Genomic DNA, 26041 nt, shown 5'->3' on the forward strand with positions numbered 1-26041 from the left:
GATAAAAACATGGCAAAAGCATGCCATGTTTTATGATGTTATTTTGTTTTCACAAAAATCATGCATTCTTTTTGAGCTAATTAACAATATGTTAAATGCCAAAATGGAGATTGCATTTGTGTAGCTCAAATTTGTGACTAATCAAAAAAATAAATACATAAAAAAATAGCCTACAGAACGGACACTATCAAGTGAGCCAAACAAGACACCGACAATGTGCTCAAGCTGAACTTCGAAAAGACTGGACAAGACAGAAGACTGCACACAAAACTCTGGATTCAGACATCAGGCATTGTTCAATGAACATGGAAGACAAAACCCAGTATCTGACATTAGTACAATAAAGTACTTGCTAGAACATCTGTAACAATCAGAATCACAAAGTAACATTACTAAGGCTTCATGAGAACTCCATCACAAGGCCGTTATCAGTCATAATGCTGTGATAACGCATAATGCTTGACGATAGTAAAGCAGCCCAAAAGAATACTTGCTTTAGGCATACAAGAAATTGTGCATGGACATAAATTTGAAAATTTTGAAGCCAAGTTTTACACAGGGGTTGTTATCTGTGGACTTCGGCACCAAAACTGCTGACAAAACCTGCTATGCAATCTTTGACACCAACACCAGCCGTATGATGGAGGAACCAGCATGAGTAACCATCAATTTCATACCTGTTAACCAAATCAAACATTATCACTAATGTCTTCAAGAGCACCAAAAATCCAGTCAAACTGAATACAAATAAACCCATATTGCAGGCCAATCACAGCAATATTCACCATTTTTTTTTTTGTTCATAGCTTACAATATAGCGGGATGAATACACAAAGGAGGCAGCACTTTCATCCAGTACCGCTTGCGTTAATGCTATTCATTAAAAGAGTCCAGCGGAAAAGTTGTTTGACTGATTCAGTTCATAGAGTAGTGAACCGTTATGAGCACCAGAGAAAGTTTATATCACAGCAGCCAGTTGTGGAATGAACCTGAAATGTAGTCTTAGAAACCTAAGTGAGTCACTGACTTGTGTGCAGTAAGAGTTTGTGTGTAAGAGCACAATGACGAAGGAGCCCCTTTTCCTGGAACTTGTAATGTGAAGTAATTCCCCAAATGCATTGTCCAAGGTACCTGGTGGGGGAAATCCTAGCTAAACTAGATGGGACATTAACTTTTTTTGGTAAAACTGACCCATGCTTTGATCACGAAGTGAGCTCTTCATAACAAATGGTGCAAGGTTGGAAAAGCTTCATTCAACAAGCAACCTACACATTTAGAGCCTGTTTACACCTTGCATTAATAAGCATTTTTCCGTGATGGGATCATTTTCAGATTTCTCTATGAAAAGCCAGGTGTAAACACCCCCAGAATGCACTGTGAGCAGATTCTGATCGCATCACTCAAACAACATTCGAAGGAGGTTAGACGCGGATCTTGACCGCATTTAACACAAGCGTAAACAGAGCGCGCTTTCATCATTCGTATACAATTACGTGAGCCGGAATTAGGTGAGTAAACAATGAGAACAAAAGATGGAGGCTATGCAAGGCTAGAGCTCCCTAAACCAAGCACCTCTGGGCTGATGAAAGTATCCGAGCCAAGCTTGCCGACTTGTATCGTAACAGTGGGGAAAGTAATCTTAAGTAAAATAAAAAAAAGGAACGTATGCGTTGATGCATTTTTATGCTGGAAAAGTGCATTCAACAACCAGACCCCCTCCCAATATGGCACCTCCCTCTGCTGTTCCGCCTATAGGGAAGAGACCACCCACTGGACCGCCACCATTAACCAGAGGTACTGCAGCTCCTTCAGTTCAGCTCTTTATAGGAGTTTCTTCTTTGAGTTTAATTTAGCACCTAGTTAAAATAAAGCAGCAGTTTGTTTAATGTTCACTTCGACTCACTGTTATTCATTGTCTCACCTAAATAAATTACGTTTTAATGCATGTAGTACACAACTGTGATGACTACTACTGGAAGTGTGAATGTTGGTGGCAGTAACCATCTTCTAAATAGAACAGGAAAAAAAAAAGAGGAATATCACAGGTGCTTGGTTCTTGTGTATGAGATGATTTGCATATTATGCTCCATACAGCAAAGCAATTTCAATCTGACTACCCCCAAAGATGCATTTGACTACCAAGTGTAGATGCATATGGTTCAAATCTTACGAGTTTACAATCCAGATACAAATCACATGAAATGGCCGGGTGTAAGCAGAGTTTTAAAGTGGATTATTGATTTCCAATTATACTCATTTTGTACACATGCGAAAGATCACACTGACCATTTACACCTGGTCATTTCATGTGTCTTGAGTATCAGGATTATATCCAGATTGAGATTACCCACATAAAAATGCAAACGTAAAGAAAATCATTTAAAACAGATTTAAATTTGGTAGTTCAGGAGGTAATACGAGACGCAATCCCTGACCCCCGCAAAGCACCAGTCTGGTTAAACTTTTTGTTTTTCATGGTTCGCTGTTCATTAGTGCGATAAGTACTACTGGAGGCTAATTATTCTAAACAGCCATCCTCATGTAAACACTGAATTGGCGGTGTAAGAAAATGAACAGTGCAGCGCAAAATTCAGATTTTCTTTGTAACAGAACAGAAACGAGGAGCAACACAGGCAATCAGTTATTGTATACAAGCTTATTTGCATATTATGCGGCACACAGCAACCTGGTTTCAATGTGACTAGCCAAAGTTGCATATGGTTACCAAATAAAAATGCATGTGGGTAAAATTATGCCAGGTTACAATCTAGATATATTTCAGATGAAACAGCCAGGTGTAAAAGGAGTCTAAAAAAAGCAATACCCTGCAAAACTGTGATTTTGGAGGCGGCAACCACCTTTTGAGCAGAACATGAAAAACAGGGAACAAGACAGGCGATTGGTTGTTGTATGAGCTGATCACACACTATGCAGCAATGAGATTTCAATCTGAATAACAAGATAAATTTGACTGCTTAGTGTAAATGCATGTGGCTGAAACTGTATTGTTGCATAAAATGACCAGATGTGAACGGGTCACTGTCGAGAAAAATCTATAGCCTAGGACAAATTTGCTGTCGTTGTTTCCAACCAGCCTAGTTCCGATTAGCTACAACAACACAGTTCTGCTCAGTTGCACAGCATTCAGTAAAGCTTGTCCAACCTTGCAACACCTGGTATGAAAGGACGCACTTTTGGGCAGAGCATGGATTAGTCAACTGTACATAAACCATGAAAACATGATGAAAGTAGTGCCAGAAGTGAACTGAGAATGTTTTAGTTGGAAATATCTCTGAGAACTAACTTCTTATGAGGGCACTATGTGCCAGTGTTTGACTAAAAATTAGGTTTGGAAAAGAACAGTAACTAAGAACCGTTAGTGGATGTCCATGCTTAAGGACTGAGTGTGCTCCCTGATTTATCTACTGCTGAGTTCATGTATCTGTACATGATAATACATATAAAAAAAGGCAACCAAACAACACGACAACCATCAAAATCATATACATATATAAAAAAGCAAAATAACCACAATAACAAAAGTAACTGAACATTACTGAAACCATAAATTAAGCTACAGTCGTAACAACTCCTTCATCCATCCATCAAAGCCTTCTTTCTGTCAGACAGAGAGAAGAAAGTGAGGATAGAGGAGAGGAGGACAAGCACCAGATTAAGCAGAGTGCGAATCTATATTAGTGTCTATAGAGGGCGAAGGGTTTGGGGTACAGGAAATCAAACGCTTTGTGCCTCTCATCCTTTTCTCTCTACCTCCCTCTCTGCCTGTGTATGCGTGTTTTCTTTTCTATTGTTCTGCTGAGAACATTCACTTTTTCTTCCTCTCCTGTGAACATCTTGGGCAGTACCTATAAAGGACAACAACAAAAAGAAACAGAAGTTAAAACAGGGCATATAACCAGGAGAGCATAACCATCTAAATTAAGGCCATCACTATCATTTATATAAGTAATTGAGAAATGTTCTGATTACTCTATTAATTTCTAAAATAATCTGAGATTTTTAAGAAAGGCCAAAACATGAAAAAACTAGACTTAACAATCACATACCATGAATAACCTTTATGTAGATTCCAAAATACAAGAAAAAGACTAACTAAGGAGCCATTAAAGACTTAAAAGGGGCACTAGTGACAAAATTAAAAATGTAACTATTGCTACATCTGCAGTAAAAATGTTTAGTTACATCCTACAGCAGTTCTGCAGTACTCTCCAGAGCAAAATTGTCTAGTTTTTTATGTTTTGGTGTCTTGAAGTTGGAAGACCTTATGAAAAATAAAAGGGCTTTGTGATACATACTTGAGAGTGGGCTGTTTGATTTTTTTTTTTTGTACTGCCAGCTGGCTAATGCAGAAGTAAGCCAGATAGATAATGTTACTGCTAAGAAACGATATGTCTATATTTTTAGCCTCTACATCAGTGGCAGACAGGATTTCTACATCACTGTGGATGTAAGATGTATTTGCATAATGCACACTGGGTATTGTGATGAGAGAACACTGACGAAAACACAAAAAGGACACCTTTACAGTGCTTTTTACATGACAACACATTAAAAGCTCATAAAAAGACACTTGAGTAATCAGCCTTCAAACATTTCTTCAGGTGATCTGCTTAGCTGGAGTAAAAACCTGCAGCCTCACTGGCCCTTTGATAAGACTAGACAGTCCTCACATAAAACAATATGTCGTAAAAATGTACATAAAAGCATATAAAACAACAACAACAACAACAACAACAACAACAACAACAACAAAAGAACTGAAAGCGCATTTTCATGGAAAGTGGTGACTGCCTGTCATAAAGAAGACATGGTTAATCAAGTTTTTTTTAATTGAGTAATCAAGTATAATCATGTAATTATGACAGTCTAATCTCTGCACTTCTTTTCAGTTTGAAGCTTTCCTTCAAAAGGTTTCAAGTGACCTACTAAGTTTCAAGGACACAGATCACATGACCACTCACCATTTTCCCCTGGGCTTGGTGGTCAGCCCCACACAGGCAAAGTGAAACCACTCGATGGAGCACTGTGAAGACAGAGACAGACACACAGACACAGACACAGACACACACACACACACACACACACACACACACACACAGAATCAATCAACTAATGAAGCCATTCATAATCATATCCATGACACTAGTTACAAAAGCCTTTTTCCATAAGCAGGTCGCACAAGGTCACAGCAATTACAAATAAGAAAAAAAAAAATTATAGGGAAGAAAATAAAACTGAAATCAAACTGGAAAAAAGAAACACAGGAACTTGGCATGAAGCAACATAATGAGTAAACAGACAGGTGCACAGACCACATTAAGCTGCTAAATATTTTTTGGTTTGCATTAGGGGTGGGGGTTGATTCTTGGATGCATCGCAATACGGACGTGGACGATTCTGAATCGATTCACAAAAGTCAAAAACCTATTTTCTAAATTTTAATTGATAATGTTATGTTGACGGAACGCAAAAGGCGGAACTTTGCAAAGTGCGGAAGTGCAGCGTCCGGACAATCTGTGGCGGCATACCACATTAAAAGCTAGTGCAGGGGTCACAACCCAAATGTTAATAAGAGTCATTTTGTCTTTTCAACAAAAAAATCAAACCACTTTGGGAGCCAGAACATTTTGAGTGCATTTTACTGTCTTGGCTGTACATGTGTTTCAGTACGTGATGTCCTAGTGTATGCCAAAAATACAATGCAAAAAAAAACGCAGACTTACTCTGCTCTGCTTTAAGCTTTAGCTCCACTGTAGCTGCTTTTCTTGCATCACCAGCAGGAAACTTTTCCACAAAAGTAGAACAGTTTCTTGTAAAATGTCTCTCAATGCTCTACTTTTTACAAGGCTGAAGTCAGTTTCTCATTCTCCAGCTTTTTGTTTGAATTTTCCTGTTCCACCTTAAATGGTGCCTGAGGCACCAGAATGCAATGGCTGCACCATTTAAGGTGGAACGGGAAAATTCAAACAAGAAGCTGGAGAACGAGAAACTGACTTCAGTTTCACATTTTTTTTTTAAAGTGTTTGACAGTTTCTCGTTGCAGATTAAACGTATCAGAAAACCATCTGGAGTGATTATAAATGCAAACAAGTCTATTCGTCTCTAAATTATCGACGTTCGTCTTAAATCTTTCTCTTTGCCTTGTCGTTAGCTACTAGCTTGGTGAACTAGCAGTTATAGGCTACATTAATTCCAGCATTTAAGATCATTTGTTGTTAAAACTGTGTTGAACGATCAGCAGGGCTTGATTTTACAAATTAGGATTATTTATTTATTTTTTTTTACCTAGAAATCTAATTCTGATGTGGAGTAAAAGAGCCGCAGGTTGCCGACCCCTGAGCTAGCGTATGGAAGCACTTTGGCTACTATGAAGTTGAGGGGGAAACCATGTTACGTTTCCATCCATTTTCCGCCCGTAGTTGCTGCCAACCAGAGGACCATCGAACAAGCAATGTCAAAATTTCCACCCAACTCGGAAAGGACGAAGCGAACTACAAACTCTGTCGCAACTTTTATTGGCCAAGATTTGCATCTGTACTCAGTCTTTGAGAACCAGGGCTTTCGTGCTATACCGAGATATAGCGTCCCATCTCGAAGATATTTTACTGACACAGCGACCCCCCCACCCCACTCTCTACAACGAGACCAGAACCAAAGTAATGAAATCACTGAAGAAAACGGGTAGGTTAGCTGTAATCTGCTGCGTGGACATCCACTGCCACAGGATCTTATTTCACCGTAACTGCACATTATCACAGATGAGTGGCAGCCTGCGTCTCATGCGCTCCAAACAAGAGCAGTGAATGAGTCTTCCAGTTCACTTGCCACATCACTTCCGTTTGTTTTAGTAATAAAATATATTGGAAGTAAAATCATTGTAAATCATTACAAATACTTGGAAAACAAGTTCCAAGTCCTCAAACAGTGATGAAAAAATTTTGTACAGAAAGAAAAAAGATGCATCAAGATGCATCAATAATCGTTTTATAATCGCATCGCAGCCCTCTGAATCGTAATCGAATCGTGAGGTGCCTAGAGATTCCCACCCCTAGTTTGCATGATGCACTGCAAGCTACAAATAAGCTTTCAGAAGCACTAGACAAGTGCCAGTATACAGGTGTGTGTGTACATATACTCACATATACATACACATTTACACAATCACAATACCTATATTTACACTTATTTAAACTTTATCTTTCAAATATGTTTAAATAAAGTCTACATAATTTTGCCCACAGTGAATCATCAAATAGAACTATTTGCAGTTCAGACTTGAGAGCACAGAGACCTCATCATGAACACGCTGTACCAGACATTCTATAATAGTGCTTAACGTGGAAACCTTTACTTTATTAGCTGCATCTGTATATCAAGGAACAACCCCAATGAAAATGCTAACTGCTGAAATATGTGATTCTCCCTTAAATGCTTTTTTTAAGCCACAATAGGTTCACAACTAAACGGCTCTATCTACACAGATAAAGATTGTACCAGACATCAGACTAGCCCTGCTTCTGCTGTGCTGAGGCTGTTGCGACAGAGCTTGTGAAAGCAGAGCTCATCTGCATCTCAAAAAAAATTTAGGTGAAACGGCAGCTTTTTTGACTAAATTGCAGTGATGCTATTTCAAAATGCCTACAATAACATTACCGCGCATGTTTAATATATAATTCGCAGTATGCTAAATTAGTGGATACCGCACATCTATAAAGCACTAACATATAATATGGTTTCTAACGCTTACATTTTTGTTTTAACAGTAAGATAAGCGTTTACCAATATTATATTCAAGAAATATATACAAATCAATACAATTTAAAGCAGATAAATGTTCCAAAAATCGTAGCAGCTGCCTGCTCAGCACCGTGTGGACATCTCAGAAAGCAAAATGATTGACAGCAGCATCTTCCAGACAATGTAAACAACCAAGCGCCAGTGCAAGCGGTGAGCAGCAATGGCAATCTTAGTGGTTCAGACTTTCATGCTCTTCTCGGTCAATCTCTCAACAATGAGTAAAAAGTGTAAAACAGAGAACAAGCTGTCTAATGGTCATTTTACAGAACTAATCACATTTTGCAGTTAATATTCGAGAACTCAAGCTTTACTCTTGTGACAAACACATTGTGTACGATATTCAAACACTTAGCAGCACTAATGTTATACCAGAATCTATAGACAACTATTACAAGCTCTCATTATAAATCAGCACGGTCATGTTTGAGGACATGGTCAAAATTTCTTGTGTACTTTTTCGCTGCCATGCCTGTAGAGTACAATTGTGGGGAAACACTGTGAGCCTTGGGTCCAACTGCATTTCTTATTTTGACCCCTACCCATAGTTTGAGTGTCATCTTGCCCCTTGGAACAGTTACAAGGGGTAGTGATTGAAATCTTCCCCTACAAAATGGGACAACCCTCAAATAAAAAAGAACAGTACTTCATTAACAGGCTGCCAGCGCTGCTCTGTAGGCGACAATGGCAGTATGCAGTGATAGCAGAGGAAGGTAAAGTTCAGCAACCTCACTGCTGGGCTTTAGTTACATTTAGGGCATCATATGCTTTCAAAGAAGGGGGGGGGCAATTATGTATTATATTTTCTTTCTTCGTTTCTTGTTCAAATTTCCCCGTTCCACCTTAAATGGTTTCTTTGGTCGCTTGCGCAGCCATTTTGCCGTTTTTTTACTTTTTTTCTCATAACACTCCGGTAGCTTGTCTTTTTTTTTTCTACAGTTAAGGTGGACTACAAGCCATCAAGCTTTTGTAATTTAAGCTAATTGCTCACAGTAGAATCTTATAACAGGTGGCTAAAGCAAGTAGGATGCAGTATCTAGCTATGTTACACAACACAGTATAACAAACCTTCATAACGAGCACTGTTAAAAGTTTGATAAGCTTAAATACCACACTTGCTGGGAGTTCTAACTGGAACTCAGCAGGACAGCAGTCACTATGTGACAGAGAGTAACATGAGTAGCTGACGTATACATATTGCTAACCCTGACTGGTACTTTGGCAGATCTGTTGTCACCTGCGCCAAATTTAGTCCCACCCAACTCAGACTGAACTGAAGAAAACAGCACAAAAATAATTTCAAAATTCAATATTCTCTATCAATTCAAAGCAAAAACACCACAACAACTATGGCTAAACCGTTAAACAAAATCATGAAAATTAGTGGACAAGGGCTTTCAGAACTGAAGGTAACCATAATAACCAAAAAGATACATGTTTACTTCTATTTATGCACAAATTTACATGTGGCAGAAACTGGAAAAGAAAAAAAAGGGCAGAAGCTTCCTCATTTCTTCCCAAAAGGAAGGGCTGATTCTAATTTAGTAAACAAACAGTCAAACACAATAGACAGGATTATGTACAAGATTTTAAATTTAAAGCGAATGTAATTACTTTGAAAATCCACGCAGCTACAATGCAGTTCTCTGCCTGGGCTTTCAATGTGACCAAGCTTAAACCCAAGTACATCACTGCATTTCTTCATATGACTCCATAGTTCTCACTGCACAGCCATCAAGAGTGTGCAGGTTATCACCCACACCACAACGGCATTATTGCCCAGTCGCATGCCTTTGCTTATCTCTGAGTAGAACTGTCCTGAACATGAAATTTAAGCTGATGATTAATTGCCATATAAAAAATTGCAATTAATTTTTTATTGTCTTTATGCAATTAAGTAAATGCCTAAAAAGGCCAGATTAGCTATCTTGCATCCTATCTTGCTGATCCTTATTAGCCTCCAAGTGACAACAGACTCAGCTTGAGCTCAAATAAACAAATATTACTTACTGCTGCCCTCTAAATGCAGTATAACACTTAATAGCCAGAAATCAGATCTTTTATTTTCATAAGCAAACAAAATATTGTCTCCATGACGTGTCTAAAAATGTGTTTCCTGACTGTACTTGCCCAAAAGATGAAAGACACCTGGTTAACAATCAGTTTTCATGTGAACATATGATTGTGAAAGCTAACAACTACGATATTAAAATTTCATATCACGATTATCATGACCAAAATTATCACGATTATCGGTTTTATCGCGATATTGTTCAAATGTGTTGAAAAGTAAAATAAATAAAAAAATAAATACTGATACACAAACTGAAACTCGTTTCACCAACTTTTATATTAACACAAATAGAATTGGCAGCAATATGCACTTTTTGTTTGCATAAACATTAAAAAATAAGGTCAATACATTTTTAGTATTACTTTTGTATTACTTACAATACTTGTAATACTCTGTAAACAAAATAATAGCAAATGTATTATTAGTACTGTTATTATTATTACTGTTATAATAATAATAATAATAACAATAATAATAATAATAATAATTACAATTACAATAACTAGGGATTTCCCTGCATAGAGAATTAAATCGCGACTCTGAGGTGCGTCTTAATGGAAAATTACTACTTCTAAGACGTGTTGCACTCGGGGGATTTCTTTCCTAACTGCAATTGCAGCATATTGTGCCGTTGTGGCGCTGCACCCCTAATCAATACAGTGCACCAGGAAAACAAAATCACAGAGGAATTGCGTGACCGCGCTGTGAGCTGCAGACAGTGTAGAACTCACTCAGTGTTCACCTGTGGAGCTGCTTCTCTAAAAGCATTTTAAAACTAAAACATAACTTAAAATTAACATGCATCTGCGCTGCGACAGAAACACTCCTAAAGTTTAATCTCTGAAACACAGCGTTTACTCGCGCAAGGTCCTGTCTCAAAGCACACTATCTTCCCTATGTAGTGCACTTCGTGGATCATGAAATAGCAAATCCTTCACCCAATAAGTGCAAGAAATGTTCAACTAAGTCATCTATAATCAACATTAACAACAGGTTACAAATTCCCTATTTAAAACTCAAGTGCTGGTTAATGATGATCGTGCTTGTTTGAACAGTAGCGCACTATGTAGGGGACACTGAGTGATTTGAGACGGTGTTATTCTCTTCTCAGAAAGTAAACACTGCAAGCGAGACGAGAAAGTGGAGCTGTGCAGATTGAACTTTTTCAGCGTCTCGTTCCAGAGCTCATTTTGGAGACACTGCTCCACAGAAATACGTGTTAAAAGCTTTAGTTTCGATTCACAGTTGATTCACCGATTGTTTTTCTTTTTTTTGACACTAAAAGCTTCATTTTATATTATTAACAAACCATAAGCGCAAGTTAAACCACACAGACCATGACATTTCTTCTATTTCGAAGTCCCCACAGACTTTTCCGTTAAAGTTAACCTTGCAGTCTTGCAAGTAGCGGGTGGCGGTCGCGAAGATGACTCGTAAGGTTCGATGTGTTGCCCCCTTTCGCCGCTGTTTTCTTTAGGCATGTTCTGCAGACAGGGTGGTCATCTTCAATTAACTTTCCTTCTGCATCCTTATAAAACCCAAAACATGACCAAACGTCAGACTTGGTCTTCTTAGAAGGCTGAAATATCTCTGAATCTCCGAGTTTTTCACACCGCGGTAATCGACCACGGTTTTAACGATACTTTAAAGTTCAAACGGTACTACTAACCGTCATTAATTTTACCACGGTTTACCGTGAAACCGGTAACCGTTTCATCTCTACTACATAGAAAAATCTTGGTCGGCTCACAATTTCTGCTGTCAGTCCAAATAACTGCAATCAGGCAACAATGTAATATTTGTGACAGGCCATAATTACTACCTGAGACACAGGCAAATAACAAAAAGTTATTAACCTTAAATAAGAAAGATTAACTCACATCGGTGTTGTCACAGCCGATCATCTCTCCATAAGAGACCTGGTGGCACAGGCAGTAAGTTGGTTCATTAGGGTCCACTGGCATGTCCAACACATCTGAAGGGTGAACGTTCCCGAAGTTCACAGCTGGAGAGGAGAACTCAGCCCTGCAGTAGGAAAACAAGAATGAAGACTGAATGAAGAATGAATATGAAGTATGATTTAACTGTTCACTCTACTATTATACAGGGTTGCTGCACAAGACCTAAACAAAAGAAAACTGCATCACAATGCACATACAAATGACATACTAACAACTATCTTATGCAAACAGCCCAGCTGAAAATCAAATATGCATGCATTGAAATATATGCCTGACATATTGTAGACACCAGTTCTCTTCTCAATACCATTATGTAAGTTTGTATGTCTGTATGTTTGTATGTGACTTCTATGTGTTCAATCAGTCATACAGAAGCAGTGCATCTGCATTCTTATCCTACAGTTACTGCACAAACAAATCATGGGCAAAGGTTAATATAGTCTGGTTTGAAAACAAAGGCTTTTTTGTGTGTGCATCTGCTCCTCACGTTTGCATTAGCTTGACTTTCTTCTGGCCACTCTTGGGACTGCAGTCGTCGTCTGAGTTCTTGACCTTTGACCTGGTGCGAGATACTTTCTTCTCCTTAGGTCCCCGTAGGTCACCTAGAACATGGACAGATAAATAATAATATTAAAAAAATGACCAAGTACTGGTCTACAAACCCTCAATCACAAAAAAACAATTATGCCTAGCTTGCAGAACATCTGTGTGGTACAACAAACATTAGGCTGATTACATGCCTCAAAAGAAACGCCAGAATATTCTGACTTCATCTCCATCTGTTGCGCTACAGCATACAATCAACTATCACACACAATTTTGACACATTTTCCTGTACGTTAAAGAGAATATAGAAACCAATTGACTTAAAACATACTACAAGCCAATAGGCAGATGCTTCAGGCAATTTGATGATATTTTATCGTCATCATGATAAATTAATAATCAATGCATTACATACTTAACATAATTTATTAATAAATTAATCATTCAGAAAATAAATTATTGTGAGGCACAGTATGCTTTTCTGAGCATATGATGGATATCAGTAATTAAAGACAACTGAACAACTGCATGTCAATCAAAAGAGAGCATATTTAGTCCTGTTTATTTGGTTTTAGTACAGAGAAGTGTGTAAAATGTTGAATTAATAGTACTGTGAGTTTTTGATAACTGGTTTTTGTATGTGTCACAATATATTGATATACATCTTATATGGTGAAAATGTCTTCAAGTATCGTGGTATGATTTTTGACATTTTGTCCACCCCTACTTCATGCTTTATGTTTGTCTAAATTACTGTCTGTGGTGAGGGAGCATTTATAAGGATGTGGCATATAGGATTAAACTGAAAAATACTGGAGGATTCCTTTAAGACTGACACTTACTCTTGTTTCCCTTGCTGGAGGTAGAGTCATAGTCTGTGCTTTCTATCTGTTTCTCCTTTAGGTCGGCCTCAAAGCGGGCCAGATCTGTGTCCAGCCTCCGGATGTGTTTGTCCACCTTAAAACAAAGTAAAAATAGAGTCTATTCCTTGGAACTTTGGAGTGTCTAGACCAAAACATCTCTGCTTAAAAACGCATTTTTGCAATGTAATATTTCAAAAACATTCATAATCAGTCCATTAAAATGTTAACTTTTTTTTGCTCAAACTTTAAACAAACTGTGGATTAAATATTAAATAAAATGTTACCAGTATTAAGCAAGAGTGCTAGCATAACATTTAAAGGAAAATTTAGTGATTTGTTAGTGCTGTGTTTCCCAAATCCGGTCACGGAGGCACAATGCCGGCACATTAATGCTATCCCTGCTTTAATACACCCACTCCATCTCAGTAAGGGGTTGTTAATAGGTTGATTAGTTGGGTCAGGCGTTTTGGAATCAGAGCAAAAAAGCTGCATCCTAAAAGTAAACAAACAGAAGAATGTGGGTCCTTGGCAGCACTTGCTGCCTTCAAGTCCTCCTCGGAAGTTCCGACATTTGACTTCGAAGTTTATAAGTACGATGTGATTTGTGCTCAAGAGGCTTTTTAGTTGGAAACAAAATGGACACTCTAGGAATAATGCTTTTTGTTTACTTTTGTTTTTCTGTGATTGAAGAGAGTATGTTTATTTGGTTACTGCAACAAAATGAAGAGCAGAGAATGCTTACAAGACGAATATTTTATCCAGTATAACGTGATGTTATCTCAGAATAATGACTTAGTATCTCAAAATAATGAGATAGCATCTAAAGACGACTTGTTATTTCAGAATAATGAAAAAGCACCTCAGAATAATGAGAAAGCATGTCAATACTGCCATAGCAATTCACTTAATAACGGCAAAATAACGATTATGGGCTGTTTTTTTTTTTATTATAAGTGGCAGGAATGGGCTTCCATAGTCACATTTCCACGATGCACTTTTGCATTGCGATATCTCAATTCATTGCTACACGCTTACAGTGAGGTGCTGTTGAAGTCGGACTCACCATCTCATAGGTCTGCATGGCCAGCTGCACCTTGTCATCTCCAAACTCTTTGCACTTCCCGTAGGACTGCTGGATCTGCCTGAGCAGAGAGAGCTTCTGCTCTGAGGACAGGGTGCGCGCGTTAGCTGTGTACTCACGAGCGAGAGAGTCTATCTGCCCTTTCAGATCTGAGCGGAGGAAAAGACAACATATGGTACTTAAAGTTGAGACACCATCCCAGATACGAATATCGGTTCAGTTTGTTTTTCGTCAGTTCAAATGAATCCAGTATTACCCTCAGTCCGCTGGTCCAAATCTCGCATGAGTTGGAAATTTCTCTGCAGCTCAAAGGGGAGATTCTCTATGCCTGTGGAGAGAAGAAAAATACCCCTATATGTGAATAAAGGACCACATTCACGTTGTATATATACTTACTTACACCTTAAGTACTTTGGGTACATCAAACTGTGTATTGTGCGCTTATTTCGAGGTGAGAGTCCGTATTTGGCACAGGCGGCTAGTGGAATATGCTAAAAACATTAGCTAGCTAGCTATTTCGCTAACAAATGAGAAACTCTTGTTGAGGTACGAGGCTCAAGTTGGCTTCCTATTTGCCAGCTTCGTATTCCAATATTCCCGTTCCACCTTAAATGTTGCAGCAGTTATTATAATACATGAGTCGCCAGAACGTAACCGCTGCATAATTTAAGGTGGAACGGGAAACTTGGTCAGAGAGGCTGACTTCATCTTTGTCTTGCTGAGCGCCTCTCTGCTCCAGCAGTGAGCGACGTAGCCAGCTAGCTAAGTAAGCTAAAGCACGTTAAACTGTGCCATTAGCCAGTCCGGTACTGTAATGAGACGCGCAGATTAACGTTCATGCGGAACATTTCAAAACAATAACCTGTATTCTCTCAGTGTGGTTAGCGTTAGCATACCAGCTAGCAGTGTGGATGCTGTTAGGCAGCTAGCAGGCTGGTAGGCTAACAGGATTTCATGATCTGGCAGGCTGAGCAGAGCTTTCAGCAGCGCTACTGTTATTATCAACTCACAATCTCCTGGTTAATCTGGAGGATCGTTACAGGCAAGTCAAACTGCACGCAGACGTTATAAAACACTCGGGTTAAAAACTCCGCATTAAAATAAAGACAATAGCCTTACTGTCCAGATAGTGCTCCAGGTACATTCCAGCCGCCATCTTGAAAAACACAAACAAAAGTTGGTTCCGATGGTGGCGGAAGTCTGGCTTGGTGGTGACAGAGCCGGTTTAAGGGGGAGTCCGGACAGTTCCCATTTCTCCCGTTATATCAAACACATGACCGCAAAACGCCAGAGGGCGCCCGCGAGCGAGTCCTAAATGAATGGGGGTGAATGGAGCTAAAAAGCTAAAAACAAAAGGTTAAAATAGTTTCTAACCATTTGTCCAGAACTTTCCTTTAATTTAGAAAGTAGAAGGATTTATCTCACTAAAAAGGCAAAGAAAACCTCACTGCATGTTTTCCTTTTTCCTTTGCAAATGGGTTTTGGGCAGTAGGATGCTAGCATTACAGCTACTTAGAACTGATTGGTTAGCATTACTGCTTCTGAGTGCTGACTGGTTACCATTACTGCTACTATGTGCTGACTGGTTAGCATCACTGCTACTAAGTACTGATTGGTTAGCAATACTGCTGCTGAGTGTTGATTAGCATTATTGCTACAGAATGCTGATTGGTTGGCAATGGACTGTGCCAAGCGGAGCAGCCCATTGGCTGAGTGAAAGTTCATGTTCACTGACATCATGAACGTACATGAGGTGCCCTTATAAAGTCCTATAATTGGAGTTCAAAAGCGCTCAAAAAAATAACAACAGTGTTAAAATGTTTCATGCTGTTCTGTGTTTAGGGATAAATGCATTGTTCTCTATGAAAATGTTTACGCATTTACAAATTTTATTTTGCTAATATTCTCCATATTAAAGTTCTTATAGGAAAGTCTGTCCACTTGGTGGCCATTTTGCAACGCTGCTGGGCAGTGACTTCCAGCCCAGACTTACAAGACCAAACTCCTATCTTTTTTAATGGGGAGAGACCAAAATGCTCAAAACTGAAGGTCAAATTACCGATGCAGGGGGGCTTCTCCACAACAAGGGAGGGCTTTCCCATCGCAGCAGAATTAGCAAGCTGATTGGCTCTTTTTCTTGAGAGGTGGGGCCTTTTTCCACAAAAACACACCATGTTGACCGTTAGGAGCTTTCCCATTCATATTTCAGCCAGTGACCGGTCTCCTCCTTCATAACGTCTCTGTATTAACCCATATATTTTTGGACTCGTTCGGAAGTGCCCTCTAGCGTTTGACAAACCCAGAAGACATTACTGGGTGGCAGTACTCTCACTACACATTCTCTGGTGGCAATCACAGACAAGTTTCATTATTAAAGACCACTGTTCCAGCCACTAGAGATGCTCTACCCAGAGTGTCCCACAACACTGAAGCCAAGAAAATGGTCAAAATAAAAATAAACTACAGAAAATTGATGTCTATGTATTCTTCATTGTATTCCTAAATTAACCACCAAAACATGATAATTCATCCTTTTGAATCCTTAATTTAGTGTTTTTTAGTCATATTGTACATGAAAAACAGTATGTCACTACAGTGACTTCACGGACACTGATGTACTATTTTTATGAGAAACAACAATTTTGGTGCTTATGTTTTAGTTTAAATTGTAAAAATAACAATGATTATTTCTCTTGTTAAAATAATTTTAAATATATAAATATAACTCTAATTGGTTAATAAATATTGTCCCAAGATTTTCTGTCAATGTTTTACACAAACATAAAATGTCATTAAAAGGAAAAAAACAGGTCTAAGGTCTAACCTGTGGGGAGAGAAACTGAGGGAAAATGAGAGCAACTTTAAAAACACTAAATATTGAATGAGTTAGATAAATTCTTATTATAAATACATGTTGTTCGTGCGGCGATTTAAAGAGGCAAACAGCAACTGGAGAAGACTAGAACAAGCTAAGAGTTTAATTCGTTGTGTGGCTAGCCATGTTAAGTTTAGTTAGCTTGATAGCGTTAGCTAGCTAGCTAACTGACATTTTAAGAAATTGGTTCTTTAACTGAAAAAGATAAATGTAGTTGGTAGTCATAAAATGGAAAAATATAACTTTAGCTATGTTCATTAGTTATTTATCCAAATGTTCTTTTCCATCTTAAATGGTGCAGCAGTTTTATTCTGGCGCATGTACAGGGTGGAACAGAAAAGCCAGAGTCACTCCTTGTTGAACGAATTACCTCAAAATTAAAATTCAAAGCTCAAGCCCCATCAGAAAGGTAAAAAAAAAAAATGTTGGTTACATTGTTGGTTTTTTGGCTCCACTGGAATATTTTTTCAAATCAAATCAGAACTTTGGTTAATGATAATCAAGTCACATATTTGAAGTATTATTGAGATAGTTTTGATATTGAGATAGTTTTGATATTTACAGTCAAGTTGCCACTTTGACAAGCTGGCTGGAATGTAGGCTGCATAGCTTTCTGTTTCTGGATATTAATAATCAGCCAAAAGTCATTGTCATTGGTTTAATAAAGAGTTTGCATATTATTATATTATCGCTGTAATTATATAAGAGAACACTTATTAGGGTTAAGTCTATTATTTATTCTTGCAACAAGGAAAATGGACTTGAATATACATTACACTTGTCTAATGAAAGGTCTGCATACAGAATATGACGATATTAAAATAATTGTCTATAATTGTATTTTCATATACCTCCCTGCACTCAAGTCTGTGCATGCCATCACATCACTCTGTCATGTCCTAGTGCAAGGCAAATAGTCATGACTATTGGATGTCAGATTAATATGAAATATTTAAGTGTCAGATGTGACTGCAAAATAAGACAATAATTGGACTTGTGTGTGTGTGTGTGTGTGTTTGTGTCTGCCAATATGGAAAACAAATAAAAAAATAAATAAATTATTAGTGTATGCAAATGTATTACATTTATTACATTTACTTATTTTTAAGATTATTTATTTATTTTATTGTTCATTTTTAAATTTAGTTTTATATATAAGTGGCTAAATGTGGGTTGCCTGCACATTATGTGAAATGATGGCCACCTGTGGGCCTCAATGTTGGTGTGCCATCCCAGGAATGGGCTAAAAATTTGGCCCACTGCAGGCTGCCCAGCATGGGGCCCTAACAGCAGTTGAAACGCCCCGCAACACCATCACCCTGCACATGGAGTGGCATGGTTCAGTTCTTCTGGATGCCCAGCCTGTTGCAAACGTCAGCAATGACCGCTGACTCGAAGTTGCATCCCTGGTTACTGTGGAGCTCCTCTGGCATGCCAAACCGGCAGAAAATCTCTACAAGCCCCGCCGCCATCGTGGCTGCAATCTGGTCCGGGACTGCATATGCCTCGGGCCATTTAGTGAAATAATCCATAGCCATGAGCACAGAGCGGTTCCCAGTCTCGGTGGTGGGAAAGGGGCCCAGAACATCCACAGTTACTCTCTCCATCAGGGTGCACGGGCAGAGGGATTGCAACAGAGTGTGTGATGACAAGTCACAGCAGATAGACAGCACAAAGAGCTCCACGTGCAAGCGTTCTACAAGTGTCTTCCCTGTCTGGAGCCAAATGTGTGTCCAGGAGAGTTCCTTCTGGGCACAGCAGAACTCCTCAGGGCTTACAATGCCAAGTCTTGTGCTACTAGTAGTGATGGCCACGACCGCGGCGCTCCTTCCTGCTGCTTTCGGCTTTTTTCTCAAGGCGCGTGCAGCACCAGCACTCCTTAGTAGCGCATGGATGCCGGGACAAAATACCAACATTACTGTGTAGGCGCCTGGCATGGTGCTGAATAGAGATTTTGTACTCCTGTAGCACCATGATCCACCATGCTACCTGACCCTCGGCCTCTTTAAACTGCATGAGCCAAGTCAACGAGGTGTGATCAGTGCACAAAGGGAACACTGTACACGTAGGGCCGAAACTAGCACAGTCCTGCCACAACAGCCAGCAGTTCCCTTCATGTTGTGCAGTAACTGCACACTTGCTTGCTCAGCTCCCAGTTGTAATAAGTAATAATCCGCTCAATACCCCCTGTACTTCTGAGAATGGCACTGATGCCCTTGTTGCTATCATTTGTCATTAGCAGGAATGCTAGCACCAGTGCCTTGCACAGGCACAGAGGGCATTAAACGCATACTCAGCTTTCTTTGGCCCCTTTTTCTGTAAGCCAGTGTAACGGTGCAGCAATGTCAGCGAAGCTATGCATGAAGCAGTGGTAGTACAAAGCCAAGCCAAGCAAGCTACACATCTCACCAACTCTCTGCGGCACAGGCCACTGCTGCACTGTGTCCACCACCTCTGCACTACTCACTATGTGGCACCCCAAATCTGGCATGTGAACCAGCACGTCATCGAGATGCCACATGCCAGTACCCACTCCACAGGTCCAGTGAACTGAACTATGCAGGTCCAGGGCATCATCAATGTACAGATACGAGCCGGACAACAACTCCTCCTGAACTTGCTTCCCAAACATGGGGTAAGCCTGTTGGACCATGGTGCTCAAGTTTGTCGCCAGTATGCTCACCTGCTTCCCCTTCTGCCCTTGCCTGTCTTGGAGCAGTTTCCTGACAGACAGCACCACTGGTACTTTCCCAACATGCTGCTGGAAAGCTGCTGTCAACACTGTAAAGTCACCATGCTGCTGTGCCAGTAAGTCCATAAGTACCTGGAGTGCTATTCCGTCTAGGGCCAAGCATAGCTGGATCGTCGTATCTGCCCCTATCCACCCACAAAGCTGAGCGACTATCTGCAGCTGCATCGAGTAAGGCTCCCATGGTCCTTCCTCTTGTAGCGTGGCAGTAGAATGTGTGCTGGCTCTACTCCATTGTGCCTCAGCTGTATGCTGCTGGCCACTGCTGCCTTGCAACTTTCTCTATTGTTGGATCCACTTTCACTTTTGCTCTCGCTGGCTGTCACACTACTTCTCTCGCCGGCCATCATGCTGCTTCTTCCACTGGCCATTGCACTGCCGTCTTCCCCACTGTTGGCTTCTCTTTTACCACCTTGTCTACTTCCCCGGCTGCCACAGAGTTCTTTGATCCTCTGCTCAAGCTGTTGTATTTCAGCAGCAAGATCCCACTTCTGGCACCAGTGAGGCACCACGTAAAGGAAGAATCAGGAAAAGTCATGTTCTGCTTGGAAGAAGACTCTTGTATCAAGACAAACAGAAACTGATGTACATCAAATTAACTGAAGCCCTATACTTTCTTCTAATGGTAATGTAACTAAAACCAACCCTCAACACAAAACCACACATAAACACATCTCAACCCAGGAAAAACAACATAAATAACAGTAACTGTCACTCAAAAAGGGAGCGGAGAAACACGCTCCAATGGGAGTGCAGCCAATGGTAGAACACCGCAATACTTTGTTAGCCCCCTTTTGGTGGTGGATCAGTTTTTCATTAGTAGTCACAGGATGTTGCCCACAGGAGCTGTTGGCTGGATATTTTTGGTTGGTGGATTATTTTCAGACCAGTAGTGACACTTTTGTTGAAAACTGCATCAGCACTGCTGTGTTGGATCCACTTGTACCAGCACAACACAAAATAACACACCACCACCACGTCAGTGTCACTGAGAATGATCCACCAGCTAAATAATGCCTGCTTTGTGGTGGTTCTGACCATTGAAGAATAGGGTGAAAGGGCACTAACAAAGTATGCAGAGAAACAGATGGACTACAGTCTGTAATTGTAGAACTACAAAGTGCACCTATATGGTAGGTAGAGGTGATAAAAAGGACAATGATTGTAGAAACAAAGAGGTGGTTTTAATGAAGTGGCCAGTCGTTGTATGTTCACTAACAAGAAAAGCAATTTGCCTCTTATGCCAGCAGAGGGCAGTATGCATCAACAATAGAAGATAGGTTTCAGTGGGTGTTGCTTTTGCCTTCTTTCACAGAGGTCCACGTTTCACCTCTACATACGGCCATTAGCCTAACAGGCATATCCCAAAAGCAAGGCTGACAGACAGACAAGCTGATAGAGACAGGGGTGCGAGAGGCTTTTGCATTATGGAGAGAACAAACAGTCCCTGGGCTCTAACTGACACAGTCTATCTCAGTCGTGCTGAAGGGCGGCTGCCTGTCTACCTCAGACACTCAAACAGACCTATTTTGTTATCTTGCCTGTGTTGATGGCCTACAAGACATTGTTTGTCCTTGCCAGTGTCTTTGGAATTGCACACTGATAGCCATGCCGCTGGGGAGATGTGTAAGATGTTGAATCAAATAGGGTCTATTAGTAGCCCTAGTGGGCATTTGGTGAGGAAAGCCATTAGACGTACAAAATGCCAGGCATTATTAGAGCAACAACATATATGCCAATTAAGTAATATAAAAGTAGATTTCTTTGAAAGAATGAGGCTACACATTCCTCAGAGCAATAAAAGCCTTCATAGCTGATGTATATGCCACATTATATTAATATTCTTTCACACCGTCTCCAAAAACCGATTAATTACCCCCACACTTAAAGATATCAGTCATTCTTTGAAGGCCTCAGGTTTTTTCAAATTGTATTAGACATGATGCATCCCTGGAGACGCCACACTCACTGGAGCTGTCATCCGAAATGAAATGAATTTAGATTATTGTAATGCAGAATGGCTGCTCCTACTAAGTCTTTGCGATTTTAAAAAGGGTGTAAAAGAGCACAGTAACTTGATCCGGAACATAAAATGTTCTTCACCACCGCCCACATATCAGATGCTGTCCTTGAATCTCCGATGGAACAGTCTGCACAGCAAATGTGTTTAGTAATCTCCCTGAAGGAGAAATTACAGTGGCAATGCTAATATGCATTCATGCTCCCTTGAGCACATTAACGAGGGTGATGATGAGTGCACTTTCCTAGACAGAGTGGTGATCGGAATGCCTTCAGTGTTCATTAGGCCTAAGGGCAGACCACCATATCCAGTTCACAGACTTTGTGATTGTAAAAAGTTGAATGGTGGAAGAAGTATGTGACTTACAATAGTTTTCCTTAAAGGAATGCTCAACTCAGTTTTCAGCCCTGATCTGCTGCATCTGTAGCACAATATTAGTTACTTGTACTTTTTCAAAAGAACAGAAAACCTATCAACTCAGAGCACACTTATAATAGAAGCCAACAGGCAGGTGCTGAAGCAACTTCAGATATAGAAACAATACTGATTACATTTTAAAAGACCCATATCCTAAATTTTTCTTGTATTTTATTTCTTTCCTTGACGTCTGCTTATGACACTTGTGTGGGTTTGTGTACCAAGGGTGGTTCATTTTTACATGACCATTTTCCAACCTCTCTTTATCATTTATAATTAAATAGTTTTGTGTAATATATGTAATATATGTAAATGTGTTGGTTTTCATGATATCACAAAAATTCATTCAAAATGGGCTGTTTTGGCAGCTTAGTTTCCATATGAACTGTATGGTCTGAGGAGTATTTGGACACCTGACCATCACACCTATATGATCTTGATGTACATCTCATCCCAAAACTATGGCTGTTCATTTGAAGTTGGCCCGCCTTTGCAGCTATAATGACTTCCACTCTTCTGAGAAGGCTTTGCACAAGTTTTTGGAATGTGTCTGTGGGATTTTATGCCCTAATGTTGGACAAGAAAGCCTGGCTCACAATTGGAATTCCAGTTCATCCCCAAGGTGTTCAGGGGGTTGAAGTTAGGGCTCAGTGCAGGCCATTTCAGTTCCTCCACACGAAACTCATTAAACCATGTCATGGACTTTGTGCACAGGGGGACATTCATGCTGGAACAGGAAAGGACCTTCCCCAAACTGTTGCCACAAAGTTGGAGGCATATACTCTAAAATGTCTTTGCATTAACATTAACTTTCAATGGAACTAAGGGGATTAAACCAAACCCTGAAAAACAGCCCCAGCCCATTATCCCTCCTCTACCAAACTGTTATACTATTAGCAGTAGGTGTGGCTGAAACACTTGAAACATATTTCATTTGTCGACACCCACATATTTTTGCCAATAATTTTTTTACAAAAATATTTTGTGACTTCATATAATTTAAAACATTTGTCTTACAGACAGTACTAGCATATACAATTTAGGAAATCAAACTGCAGTGCAGCTCACATAACATACAGGGATGAAAAGATAACTCTCAGAACAAAACCTTGTATCTCCAAAAATTTAACTTTACAGGACAAAGAAAAATGTTCTTAAATTTTAAAGGAAGTAAATAGATAAATGTTTTTTTTCCAAATAATTTTGGACCATTTCTGTTGGTCCATTTAGTTAAAAATGTAAAAAATTAAAAAATAAAAATGACAAAAATAGAGATACGAGGTTTTGTTCCGACAGCAATGCTATGCTTGGTTTGTGAATGTAGTTGTCCATTGTTCCAGTTATGCGATTGGGCACCCGCTAAGGTTTAGGGTTTACCCATCTTTTTACCACTGGTTGTAACCACTGCATTCATCTTCCCTTCACTCTTCCTCCTTCTTAGGAGCAGGAAACAAGGAGATACAATGTTCTGCCCTTTTAAAGGTACAATGTGACAGAGGTGGGAGCTCCATTTTGTCACTGCGGGTGACTTGCCTTCTCAAAGGAGTAAAGCAAAGCTTGGAGTGAATAAAACCCTGCTGAATTACTTCAGCTCTAACCTGGAATTATCGATCCTAGCCAAGGGTAGCAGAACAATGTGCGAGCAAAGCTCTCCATCTGAAAGCTTTTTTTGTGGCTGTGCAAGGCCACCTACACCCACACTTTTAAAAGGGCGAGAGAAACGACCTGATTGGCTGCTGAGGCTTTTTGAAGTAGCCGTATTTATGGCAAGTCCTTTTAGAGGTATAGTATGGACAGCTCTGTGAGACTGGTAACTAAGATACAGCATCTGGTCACATAAATCACATTTTTTAAACATCTGACAGTTAAATTTCTGGGGCAACAAACAAAATGTAGCACTTCTACTACTTAAATCATTTGGACATTTGATTGGCATTGCTATCGGATGTTGGCTTTCAGCCATTGTTATTGTTATTTTTGATTTCTGCGCCTAATGCTGCCAGTTCTCGTTGGCTGTAGGCTAAAGTTCACACTTCTGCACTGTGGTTTCAATCTAGTATGTCAATATTCTTTGTTGACTGTATATCTCACACTTATTGGCACACATCTTGCATTTATGGCCATTGTCTTCATCAAAATGAAGCACTACCATAGTTGATTAGTGCAAGCTGATTGGTTAGGGATCTAATAATAGTAACGCTTAGTTTAGTCAAGACTGACAATTTGATAAGTAAAGAACGTGGATTTGCGGATAATATTTCAGCACTCATGACTGTTTGTGGTAAAACCACCCAAATGATATAAGTGGACCTCAGAAAATGTCAAATATGTGGCCTTTAAGTAATATTATTCTTATATCATTCTTACAACAATCTTAAAATGAGAAATATTAAATATATTGGCTATTTCAATTTAAGATCATTTCACTTCACAAGATAGTCCTTTTTGTGTTTCTGTGATCCAGAAAGCCACTTCTCTATTAAATTTTACAGTCTTTCTATTTAAAATGACAATTGTTGGTCCTCTTGTTTCACTTTTTGGAGTATGTCTCAACACACAAATTATTAAAAGGTCTTTTTCAAACATTTGCATCTCAAACATCCTTTTAGTCATGCTAAACAATCCATTTGAACCAGGTAATCAAGGGTTATATAAAATACAATGTTGTAGAATATCTGGCTGATTATTGACAAGCTGGTTCTGATATTTGCATCATTCTACTAAATGTGTGATCCTACAGTAAAGTGAAGTATTCAGATCTTAGATGTTTACAAGGAGTATGTTAAGCTCTATTTAAACCCAAGGCAAAAATTGAGACAGCAATAAGCTAAATATATATAAAATCATAATTATAATGTACTTTCTATTGGGAGGTGCCTGTCCCAAACCCTAACCCCTAAATTTCAATTTGTGAAAATAATTATATTTTTTGAATGTTGTTTTTTAAAAGATCTTTTTGGTTTCTTTAAGTTGAAAGATTTAGATTTATATATTGTTAGAAACACTTTTTTCCATTCATGTCACACAAACAGTTTTAGTCCATAGGCGGAGCCTTATTTTAGGGCAGGAAGTGAGACTGCGTCCCTGTCCGTCATGGCCACATAGTGAGCAGTTAGATCCCACTGTTTATGTAAATGTGATCAAAGGTCTGTAACATTAAGAATCATCACTACTAAGTAAACTTTTTTGTGCTGTAATGAAAATTCTTTATTTTGATTAAAAAGTAAGATTTTATGTGTGTACAAATGTTCAAAGCTGTGTTTGGTAGTCATGTCCTGGCTGGTGTTTTTGATTTGTGTTGTTAATGACAAAATGGAATGTTCAATTATTTTTTTTAATAAATAAACATAATTAACATAATTAAGGTATAGCAAAAGGATTTCAGTCAGTTTGGTAGAATGATCTATATACAGCCACTGTAGTTCAAAAAATAAAACAATGTACTGAACCCATCAGCATAGCAAAAGGTTCCATGTTTTTACAGGTCAAAACATCTGCACAGAGTCAAATAAATATGAATAGCACTACCCAAATAATGCACGATTTTAATGCACTATTGAGACTGACTGGAGCTCTTTGCACCAAAAACAATATTTCATAATATTCTCCTAATAAAACCTGTAGCATATTTGTTCTAAAA

General features: G+C 39.2%; 1 protein-coding gene across 1 annotated transcript; it reads right to left on the minus strand.

The window, feature by feature from the left end:
• Positions 1 to 259: 259 nt before the first annotated feature.
• ing4 (inhibitor of growth family, member 4) lies at positions 260 to 15587 on the minus strand. Its single transcript, XM_036567229.1, has 8 exons — positions 15460 to 15587; positions 14597 to 14668; positions 14323 to 14489; positions 13239 to 13353; positions 12338 to 12452; positions 11770 to 11914; positions 4983 to 5044; positions 260 to 3866 (listed from the first exon to the last, which is right to left on the minus strand). Exons 1-8 carry the CDS (start codon positions 15494 to 15496, stop codon positions 3827 to 3829), a joined length of 753 nt encoding a protein of 250 aa, XP_036423122.1. The 5' UTR covers positions 15497 to 15587; the 3' UTR covers positions 260 to 3826.
• Between the last annotated feature and the right edge of the window lie 10454 nt (positions 15588 to 26041).

The sequence above is a fragment of the Colossoma macropomum genome, unplaced genomic scaffold (genome assembly GCF_904425465.1).
Source record: "Colossoma macropomum unplaced genomic scaffold, Colossoma_macropomum, whole genome shotgun sequence".
NCBI lineage: Eukaryota > Metazoa > Chordata > Actinopteri > Characiformes > Serrasalmidae > Colossoma > Colossoma macropomum.